The sequence below is a fragment of the Pteropus vampyrus genome, unplaced genomic scaffold, assembly GCF_000151845.1.
Source record: "Pteropus vampyrus isolate Shadow unplaced genomic scaffold, Pvam_2.0 Scaffold7, whole genome shotgun sequence".
Taxonomy (NCBI): domain Eukaryota; kingdom Metazoa; phylum Chordata; class Mammalia; order Chiroptera; family Pteropodidae; genus Pteropus; species Pteropus vampyrus.
In genome coordinates, this window is record NW_011888788.1 from 1394679 (window position 1) to 1406274 (window position 11596).

General features: G+C 42.7%; 1 protein-coding gene and 1 pseudogene across 1 annotated transcript in view; both read left to right on the plus strand.

The window, feature by feature from the left end:
* ATRN (attractin) overlaps positions 1 to 9872 on the plus strand; it is a 147745-nt gene extending 137873 nt beyond the window's left edge. Inside the window, exons 24-27 of the mRNA XM_023536675.1 lie at positions 1598 to 1676; positions 3697 to 3804; positions 6576 to 6690; positions 9367 to 9872. Of these exons, the coding sequence (XP_023392443.1) occupies positions 1598 to 1676; positions 3697 to 3804; positions 6576 to 6690; positions 9367 to 9491 (427 nt within the window). The 3' untranslated portion in view covers positions 9492 to 9872. The remainder of the gene's footprint in view (positions 1 to 1597; positions 1677 to 3696; positions 3805 to 6575; positions 6691 to 9366) is intronic.
* On the plus strand, positions 2140 to 2258 carry LOC111746900 (annotated as a pseudogene).
* Positions 9873 to 11596: the final 1724 nt, after the last annotated feature.

Sequence of the window (11596 nt, forward strand, 5' to 3'; positions counted from 1 at the left end):
TGAAAGGGCAGAAATTCAGTCCTACTAACATAATAAGAGTGCCTTTCTCCAGCCAGTTGACCCTATTCTGTAAATGTGGAGGTCTTCAAGAGAATACCTTGACTGCAGGGGCCAACAGCCTCATGTCTGTGTGTAACACTCTGGAACAATACTCTATAGCAAACTTCTTTTACAAATTAATGAGTAAAATGCCAGTTTTAAAATTACTTAAGCAATTATCTAAGAGGTGTGTTTTGTTAGGCTCATTAATCCTTTTAACCAGAATTCGTTCTCTGCTGTCACAGTAACTTTTCTAACCATTCAGTACCTGGTTTATAATGAGAGAAAGTTGAAATTGATGCAGGACAGGGCAGATTTCCCCAGGTGAGAGGTGCTGACCGAGCCTTGCACTGGGAGAAGAGGGTCCTTTAGCAGAGAGTGAAGAAAGAATTCAAAACACACGCCAAAGTTAGAGTCGAAAGAGTTTATTAGAAAAGGGGTAACACTCCACAGACGGAATGTGGTTTTCTCTCAGAGGCTGAGAGTGAGAGAGACAGTTGAGAGACAGCATAAAGGCACTGAGAGGGACCAAGAAGGACAGAGACAATAGAGACGAGGACACTGAGAAAGAGTTAAGGCAGTGAGAGGAACCCTGAATGTTCAGGGAATTCAGTTTATATGTCATTCTTTAGTTCCTGAAAGTTATAGTTTAAAAGACTGTGTTAACCCATTTCCTTTGACATGGACATACAGTGAGGAAGGGGAAGGGGAAGAGTATGTAGCGTGAAAAGGTAAGAATATGTAGAGTGAAAGGCCTGCTGACAGTTTTTAGCCTTTAATTTATAGGTTCCCCATGATTTTAGCCACAGGGAATGAATGTTCTTGTTTTCCCCTTCACTGCTGTGGGGAAAGGGTTGTTAGTAATCCCAGCAGAAATCTTCCTTTGTTCTGCAGGTGTCCTCCTGGCTGGGCTGAAGGGCTGATCAGCATATTGCAGTTTCTGATTGTGGCTTGATTAACATTTGAATTCTCTTGCCTCTTCCTTACATTAAAATCACTTGCAGTTACATGACCACTGGGAGTTAGGCTCTCCTAATACTTTTAATAAAGTTGTTGGCTTGAGTTTGATAGTTTCACTTTATAAAAAAAAGTGTTTACTTTGTAAAAATATAATTGAATATATATTATTACACATAAATTTATTCTTTGTTAGCCTCTTTTAAGAAGTTGTTACTTTATCTCATTTTTTTAGACTTTGCCAATCAATGAATGTTTGCTAATTTTGATTATACAGCATGCTTGTTATTTGTCATAATTATCTTAGAATAACTTTTCTTATTTGGGATAAGCCATGATGGGCCATTTCCATAAAGGTCAGAGTTCTTTCCCAGTACCTTATAGGGAAAATACCTTCGAAAGGTCCGGTCAGGAAGCTCAGTTTATCAAAGTCTTCCCACACTTTCCATCCTGTGAACCAGGACATGGTTGTGATGACTCATTGGAGAGGAGCTCGGAGATGTTTTTTGGGGGAGTGTTTCCTGCCTCACCTGAGGTGTGGATGACAGTGATGCTGATTCTGGGGGATGGGTTAATAACTCAGTACTCTCCTTTCTCACAGTTGTTTCCTCTCTTTGCTCCTGGTGGCTGCTGTGGTTTGGAAGATCAAACAAAGTTGTTGGGCCTCCAGGCGTAGAGAGGTAAGCCTCAGTGGACAAAGATTAACGATTTCTGGAAGAGCTTTTTCTTTTCTACATATTTCTCTTAAGCAGGTTAGGTAGCTACTTAGTGATAATTGATGGGCATATCCAGAGTGAGAAGAATGCTGCCTTTTCAACAGTAGATGAGGGGTAGACTTCAATTTGTGCTGCACGAAGTATAACTAATTCTGCCCCACATGGCTTTAACTTTCTAAAAGGAAACTCTAGTATTAACTTACAGGTGCCTCTTTTCCCCTTCCTGCCAGAACTCTGGCCATAACTTAGGCTGGAGATGTGAGGGCTCAGTAGTTTGGCCTTTCATAATAACACTGAGCGCACAATCAGCCACTTAGGCACCTTAAAAATTTCTCATTAGGATGTGGTTCCATAGTGTAGTGGTTAGCACATCTGCTTTACACTCAGAAGGTCCTGGGTTCGCGCCCCAGTGGAACCACGGCCCATGGTCTACAGCCATGCTACCCTGGAAAAGCCCGATCTTGTCTGATCTCGGAAGCTAAGCAGGGTCGGGCCTGGTTAGTACTTGGATGGGAGACCACCAAGGAAGACCAGGTGCTGTAGGTGTAAAAAATTTAAAAAATAAAGAATTGTAAGCTGACAAGGTCCTTGCAATCTCTGAGATCAACCAAGGATTGCCTCGCCTAAAAAATATAAATAAATAAGCAAGCAAGCAAGCTTACTATGCACTTGGTCAACCAATAAATTAAGTTTTTACTGTAGTGATTTAAAATTACTGTTACTCTGAACCTGACTATTTGGAATATATTTCATCATTTCTAAACTATCAGTCATGATCTATTCCTCTCACAATTGTAGAAGAAATGATTTGCTATTATTATAATAACAAAAACAATAGCAGTTAACACTGCTTAAGCCCTTGCTATGTACCAAGCTCTGTTTTAAGTGCTTTTACACACCTTATCTCCTGCACTCTTCATAAGGGAACTGTATGAGTGAGAACTGGCGAAGGGTAGGTACTCTGTCTTACTGTGACTCCAGCACTCAAAATAGCACACAACCCAGACTAGGTTGCTGCATGTATTTGTTGAGTAAATAGACCAACAGCTTTAATGAGATCTAGGAATGTTATTATTGGTATTTCAAGAAAAATATTTGACATAAAAATGCCCTTCTAAAACAGAGCCATGATCTATCCAGCCCAAGATTCTCACTCCTACAGTCGTTCCAAGGGAATGGTTTGAAGTAAGACCTGGTCATCTTCTGTGACATGACCTCAAAACTTCAGTGACATGCCCAGATCCCTAATATCCTTAATGATACATTATTGACCACCCACCATGTGCCAAGCCATGAGCTAATGTATCTCATTTGATCCAGCGGACATAGTTACGGGTTTGAAAACCCATTTCAGAGGAAGGAACTGATGCCCGGAGTCTTTGGACACCTTTTTTTAGGTCACACCGCTGATGAGCGTTGGAGCAGGGATTCACATCTATGCCTCTCTAAATCCAGAGCCCCTGCTTGTCCCTCTAACTTTGCAAAACTTCACACTTGTTTATGTTTTTAGCTTACACCACCTCTCTGAATAAAGAGCTTTTTCAGTTCCTAAATATTGTTTAATAAGGGGCAGGTTTTTGTTGCCATGTAAATACTTGGTTCAAATTTAAGCAGGAAAAAAGAAAGCGTGGCTTTAATCTAGTAATAAAAATATGAGGAGATAGGGCTCTGTCATTTATTTTTATGTATTTAACAAGCAGGCATCATGGTGTTCTATCCATACTAAAGTAAACATAGCCAACAGATGAAGATTTTTTCTTTACTATAATGACAATACTGTTACCACATCCAACAAGATTTAATAATTTCTAATGTTACCTAGTACCTGGTTCATGTCCAGCTTTCCCCAGCTGTTTCAGAAATATCATTTTGGGTTTGATTTATTCGAATCAGAGAAGAGGATGAAGTTTTTTTAATATGTAGTATTCTCTAATAAAATCCCCTCAGTGCTCATTGCATTAATATCTGCTTTATTACTCATAAGCAACTTCTTCGAGAGATGCAGCAGATGGCCAGTCGTCCCTTTGCCTCTGTAAATGTTGCCTTAGAAACAGATGAAGAGCCTCCTGATCTTATTGGGGGAAGTATAAAGGTGAGAATGTGATTACAAATTCCGTATAACTTAATTTGTCAAAACTCATGCTTCTAGATCTGGGAAACCAGAGAGAGCAAGTGCCTTATTCTATTGCCTCTTATGTTTACCGTCCTCTTTCTTTTTTATAAGAAGCCAACACATCAAAGTTGTCAGGTATTCTTTTGCTTTCATTTTTCAGTCTTTGGTTAATGTTGCTAAGCAGTGTCATGTTCAGGGGATTTTAAAATATAAAATCTCCTGATATTCTTATAAGTATTCTGTGGCTTTATGCCCTAAAACTCGAAAATTTGTTTCAGTAGTACATCAGATACAAGCGAGGGAGAGCTTTTGAACTGGAAGATGAATCTGAAGAAATTACATAGACTATAGATTAGAGAGACAAGGAGATGGAAAATATGATAGTTAATAAGAATATGGAGGATAAAATGAGACATACATATATATATAATCAGAGTCCCAGAACAAATGAATGGAGGCGATGCAGTATTCAGAGATAATAACTGAGAATTTTCCAGAACTGATGGAAGTCATGAATATACAGATCTCAGAAGCAAAACATATCACAAGCAGAATTAAGGAAAGAAACAGAGGGAAGCAGAAGAGAAAGAAAAGTACAGTTATATTTATCATAGTGAAACTATAGAACTCCAAAGATAAAGAGAACATCTTAAAATCAGCCAGAGGGAAAAAAAAGATCACTACAATGTGGAGAAATTGGAACCCTTGTGCACTGTTAGTGAGAATATAAACATGATGCGGCCACTGTGGAAAACAGTACTTTTTAATCAAAATAAAAAATAAAAATAGAATTATGTAATCCAACAATCCACTTCTGATTATATAACCCCCAAATTGAAAGCATGGTCTCAAAGATATATTTGTACACCCACATTCATAGCAGCATTATTCATAGTAAGTAAAAGATGGAAACAACTCAAGTGACCACTGATGGATGAATGGATAAACAAAATGGGGTGCGTACAAACAGTGGAATATTATTTGGCCTTAAAAAAGAGAAATTCTAATACATGCTATAACATAGATAAATCTTGAGGACAATATATGAGTGAAATAAGCCAGTCACAAAAAGACAAATATGATATGATTCCACTTATATGAAGTATCGCAAGTAGTCAGATTCATAGAGACAAAAAGTAGAATGGTGGTTGCTGGGGCAGGAGGAAGGAATGGGGAGTTACTGCTGAATGGGTACAGGATTTCAGTTTTATAAGATGAGAGTTCTGGAGACAGTTAGTGGGGATGGTTGCACAGCAGTATGAATGCATTTGATACCACTGAACTGTATACCTAAAAATGGTTAAGATGGTACAGTTTATGTTGTGTGTATTTTACCACATTAAAAAATAACTAGGAAAAAAATCACCTACAAAGGAATGACAGAGTGACAGCTGAGTTCTGATTAGTAACATCAGAAGCCAGATAGAGTTGAAGAATGTCTTCAAAGTACTGAAAGAGAACTGCCAACCTAGAATTGTGTGCCCAGTAACTACGTTCCAAGAACAAGGACAAAATAAAGATATCTTCTGATTAGAAGAAAAACTGAGAGTGTGCAACAGAACTGCGCAAAAGAAATGTCTAAAAGGATGTGCTAGAAAGAAGGAAAATTACCTCAGGAGGATGAAGTAAGAAGGAATAGTGAGTAAATTAAAGGGAAACATGCATAATTCTAAGCAAACATTGTTCTGATAAAAGAGTAATAATTTGTGGGATTAAAAAGAATAGACAAACCTAAAGTACTGAACGAGATCGTATGTCATGTGAGCAGCATGTAGTACAGTTGGTTACTTCTTAGAACACTTTCTTGACTTTCATTTCAGGACACCACACACTCACCTTCTGGCTGTTCTTGCTCGTTCAGCCCTCTTCATCTGACCACTGCGCACACCTCCTTCACAGTACCTACCACCGGGTCTAGGCCACTGTCGTCTCTCACCTGAATCATTGTAATTGCCCATAACTGGTTTCCCCACTTCTGCCATTTCCTCCATCCCGTCATTTCTCTGTGCCACAGCCAGAGTGGTTCTTGAAATTATTTTCTTTAACCAGATTGAAGAGATGGCTGACATATTTGGGGATATGGTCGGCAGAATGCTAAAGATGGCCCCCAGGGGTTGTTTCCCATAGTTAGTCAGACTCCAGGTACTGCTCTGAAGGGATTTTACAGAAGTAATGAAAGTCCCAAGGTAGCTGACCTGAAGATATGGGGAGAGTTTCCTCTGGCTGCGGGCAGAAGAGTAAAGCCATGAGAAGGACTTGTGCCATGGCTGGTTCGAAGCTGGAAGGCCCATATGAGGAGGAATGCAAGCAGCCTTCAAGAGAAGAGAGTGGCCCCTGGCTGACCTCTTGCAAGGAAATGGGAACCTCAGTCCTATAGCCACGGCGAACTGGATTCTGCCAACAACCTGAATGAGATTTGAAGCAGATTCTTCCCCAGAGCCCTCGGATAAGAGTGGAACCCAACTGGTACTTGATTTCCCCCTTGTGAGAAAGAGCTGAGTATTTTACAGAACTGATGGAAGACATGAATAATCCTGTATCCCTAGCAGAGAACCCTACAGAGCTCGCCTGGACTTCTGACCTACAAAACTGAAATAATAAATAGGTTTTATTTTAAACAACTAAGTCGGTAATATGTTATCAGCAATAGAAACTAATACAGAAGGCATCTTTAAAAATCACATCTAAAGGCTGCAGCATTAAAGGTTGAGAAACACAGCTTTAGCTAATTCTTCATTTTCTCCCACCAGACTATTCCTAAACCCATCGCCCTGGAGCCATGTTTTGGCAACAAAGCCGCTGTCCTCTCTGTGTTTGTGAGGCTCCCTCGAGGCTTTGGTGGAATCCCTCCTCCAGGACAGTCAGGTGAGTCGATGAGCAGCAATGACAAACACAGCTTTCATTTTAGCATGTCAAGGATCCTTCGCTTTCATAGAGAATTTGAGCATAAAGGCGATACTATATAATGCCTGCTTCATGTCGTCGAGAGGATTTGGTGAAGTAATCCTTTTGCCAATGGTATTCCCTACCCAGCGGGCCCCAAGCTTTTTGGCACCAGGGACTGGTGCTCCTATGAGAATCTAATGCCGATGATCTGAGGTGGAGCTGAGGCAATGATGCTAGTGCTGGGGAGCAGCCGCACATACAGATGAAGCTTTGCTTGTTCCCTCGCTTGCTTGCCTGACACTCACCTCCTTTTGTGTGGCCCTGTTCCTAAGAGGCCACAGATGAGTACCGGTCTGTGGCCCAGGGATTGGGGACCCCTGCCCTAACCTGTCTTTACTGAGATCACCATTCCCTCCCAGGGGAAAGTCTAGAGCTCTCCTCACTGAACCAGCTTCCTCAGCCTCCCAGTGGTATTGATGCTTCTGACCATACCTTCCTTTGCTACCCGTTTCCAGCCCTCTCTGGCTCTGCTGCTGCTTTCCCATCTCTCTTTCCTTGCTCTGCCTCTAAATGTACGCTTTCTCCCGCTTCACTCCATACGTTCTTTCTCAGTCATCTTACCTATTTTTGTGGCTTCCAGTTAGCTCCTCCAAGCTGGTGATTCTGAAATTGGTATTTCTAGCACCACTGCCTTTCATTTGCTTTTTCACTCTATTTTAAGTATAAGGCACAAATAGCAATTTTAACAACTTAAAGGAAGTTTTTGAAAATTTACTCACAGTTCTACCACCCAACACCTACCAATTTTCACTGTTCTGTTTCCTTTTCAGCCCTTGCTAGCAATTCAGTTAAAATGTTTGTATCACTCTCATTTTTATTCTTCTTTTTCTCATATAACTTATAAACATTTTTACTGCTTACTACATAATATTTTACCAATGTCTTTTATACTATTCCATCAAATACATGAATCATAATTTAGATACACATCATCTTGTTGAATATGAAGGAAAGATGGAATACAGTTTGGGAAGTATCTTGATTAATCATGGAATGCTTTGGAGGGATGCCTCAGATAATATGAACGTTTTAGACAGCTTTCAGTTGAGATGAGTCTGGGGGTCAGGGGTTGCCTTAGCCAAAGAAAACATTGTGCCTATGAGGAAAGCATGACCCAGAATCCTTGTGCAGGCCCCGAGCTCCACAGCCCCGAGTGCATCCCTAAGACCAGAAGAGCCTCCAGCTCAGCTTTCAGGCGGTCTGTGTCTGTGGTGTCCTCGTAAGGGGAGGCTGTTAGGCAGGTCCAGGCCAGGATTTGTTGCCATCGCTTCCTGGGAGACCAGCTTGATTTGCCCTTGCCCGTGGGTCCTGAGCCCCCAACTCGGCCTTTCTTGTGTTGAGGGCAGGGTGGCCCATCGACCTGAAGACTCTGAGGTGGTGTCTTCTGCCACCACTTAGCCCAGCAGACATTGTCCAGTGCTCCCTGAAGGCAAGGTGCTGGGTGGGGAAATGACAGGCTTGCAACACTGTGGCCTTTCCTGCCCCAGCCTTTGTCTGCTGTGCCCACCCCCCCAGATGCGTAGCGAAGGCCTACTCACGGCTTAAGACCCACCCCAGTAATGGGACCATCCTTGCCATCCTTCTCTACCCCCCATTTTAGATGGCGTCCTTGTGCGGACTCCCAGAGCACCCGGCTCTGCCTTTGGTATAACAGTTGTCACAGGTGTGGATTCCCCATTGAATGTCAGGCACTAAACCTGGCACTTAAAAGCTACACCCTCCCCATCCCCCCATTTCATAGGCTCAGAGAGGTAGAGTAACAGGCTCCTGCAACATGATGCCTGAGGGCCTCAGCGGGACTCTGAGCCTGGGCTGGTCTGAGCCTTCGGCTTCCAGCTACCCCAGAACTGTGCCTTCTCTAGCTAGTGAACATCGAGTTAATTCATTACCAGGGCAAAAAGGAAAATGGAACCCCCAGTCCCTGAGGCAAAGGTGGGGGTGGGGGTGATGAGCCAGGCAGCATTCTAAGACTTTACTTCAGTTCACTCATTAATTCCTCACACAAGCCCTGTGCTGTTATTATCCCATTTTACAAACGAGGAAACTGAGGCACACGGAGGTTAAAGAACCTTGCTTATTCCAAAGCCTGGCCCCAGAGTCTCTCCTAATCTATAGATATAAAAATCACTAGTGCTGGGTGGGCGATGTGGAATGAATCTGAATTTCATTGTAAATAGTGCTGCTTTTTCTTGGAGCCCTTTTGGAGGCAGGCGCGAGAAATTTATTGCTTAGAGTATGTCTGCAATCAAATGAAAATGCTCCCACCACCAGGCAGAGCATTGTGTTTGGTTGATCTGCTGAAAAGCAAGCTACACCTTTTGCGTAAATGGTGGGGAGGGAGGAGAATGTAATATGTATTTATAATATGTACTTAACTAAACCCTGAAAGAATGTATACAACTAATGAAAGCAGGTCTCTTAGATGGAGAAGGGGAAAGGTGGAGAGAGGGAGAGTGGATAGTAAGACTTTTCCCTATATACTTTATTGCTTTATTTATTGCACTGTGGAAATGTAAGAAGGAAAATTTTAAGTTATTTTTAAAAACAAAAGCAAGCTGTTCCTTAACACGTTTTCCCTCTGGGGGTTCTCCCAAGGCCTCGCAGTAGCCAGCGCCCTGGTGGACATCTCCCAGCAGATGCCAATAGTGTACAAAGAGAAGTCAGGAGCGGTGAGAAACCGGAAGCAGCAGCCCCCTGCTCAGCCTGGAACCTGCATTTGATGCTGGGGCCAGGGACTCTCCGTGAGCAAGGGACGTGTGGCAAGACAGAGCCGTCTGCAGGGAGGGAGCAGGCAGGGAGATGCTGTGCTGAGCCGAGCAGGGCAGAAGACTGGAAACCCTCCGACTGGAAACATCTGACTCATCTGCATGTTCACAAGCTTTCTTTGACGGTTTCTCGCATCTGTGCTCCAGCATCTAACCTTTTACTTTTGCATAGGAAATAATTGATTTAATTACAGGTCCAAGGGTGATCCAGTTGCTGGAGGAGGCTGGTATGGAGCCAGTGAGAGAGCTAGGATTGACACTCAGGTTGCTTGTGGGAAACTGGTCTTGGGACTGTCTCAACTGTGCAAAAAAACAAAGATGTAGTGTTTACAAGTAGACATTTGTCATCAGTCGTTCTAGAACATCGTCTTTTAAAAACTAGTCAGATGAATTCACTTGTTTTCATCTGAAGCCTGCTGTCTTTTTTAAAAGATGTGCTATTTATTCTTGCACGATTTAGGCAGATACCTCTCTTCTAGGGAGTAGCTTTTTTCTAGTTGAGAACTAATAATGGTCCATCTCTTTTGAGTCATATCAAACTAAGATAGAAGGGGGCTATTTTAAATGTCAAGGTCAGCAGTGTTACTTAGAATGTAAACTGGTGTAATAGGTAGTTTTCTAGTGTAACTTGATTAATTTAGTCTTAATCCATTTGAAATTCTCTCTCTCTCTCTCTCACACGCACACACACACACACACATATACACACACACACTAAGTGCCTAGACTTTAAATAGATCTAGCAGTTGGAAGTTAGTAAGCCTAAGTTTTTACATAAGTGCACTCCTACATTCTTATAAAATTTAAATAGCTACCATTAGCAATCTGCTTTTTTTTCTAAAATGTAATTTGCAACCGGGAAAGAATTCTCACCCCAAGCACCCTTTAACCCAGCAGTAAGGACTGAGAGGAAAGCAGAAATGACCTAACTATAAAAGCTCCTGTTTGTTTTGTTGTCAAAAAGGACACTAAATACACAAGGTCCCCATGTGCCTCCCTTCCCCTGCCCCAGGTCACTCCAGGCCTTCTGGCCTCCTACTGCCAGGGCACCACAGAGGAAGGGACTCGCTCATGTCATGTTAAGAGTCTCCCTTGAGTAGAAAACAGAGTGACAGCACTTGGGACCCCTGGATCAAAGAGCAACTCTTTGTTCCTGTTGCTGCTCAGAGCCGTGGGTCATCCTCAGGTAGAATCACGAACCAGCAGAGGGGCGGTCTCCCATAGTCAGCAGAACCAGATGAAAGCCTGGAGAAGGGCCTGGAGCTGTTTGCCCTCTTTCCCCCAGGACGGGCTGGGCTCTTCAGACCTCCTCCCCAGACCCAGGTGCTGGCCGTGGGGAGGGCAGTGAACACTATAAGGATGACAAGCACATGGAAAAAAATGGACAAGAATGGTAAAAACTATGCCAAATGGAAAGTGACCAAATTGAAGCGGGGGTCGGGGGAGGCAGTCCATGTTTTTCTCTCCAGGGTACTGCCTGGATGTCATGTTGTCCCATCTATGGTGCTCTGTATTCTGGCATTATGCAGCAGCCTCCCAAGACCTCTCTTCTGCTTCAAAACCTGGGGTTCTCCGGCATTACCCTACTGGGATGGGCTTCTAGACAACAATACTCAAGTTTGTGAATTTGGAGAGATTAATACACAAGAGAGCAAAAACTGCGGCATTTCACCTTTAAATGCAGTGCCTAGAGAGGGAGTATTGTCTCTTCCCCAACACTGACCCCACTTCCATGAAGAATTACCTAGAAAGATGTTTTCAAGGAAGTTGAACCATAAAACACTGTTTGGTGCACAAAACACCTCTACTTTGAGACACCTCTCGAAAAGCTGTGTGTTCACATCACTGTTAAAGAACAGATGGTTTTAAAAAAGATCTTCTCTACAAGCTCCCCACATTCCTGCTCGAGATCACAGCACCCAAAGAGAGCCTGCCATGGACTGGCCCCGCACCTCCATAATTACCATGAGGCCTCCTGACAGAGAGGCCTCTGGAGAGAGTCCTCCCACAGGGAAGCCCTTGTTTGTTCAAAGGACCAGTGTCCCCTTGGCCAAAGAAGT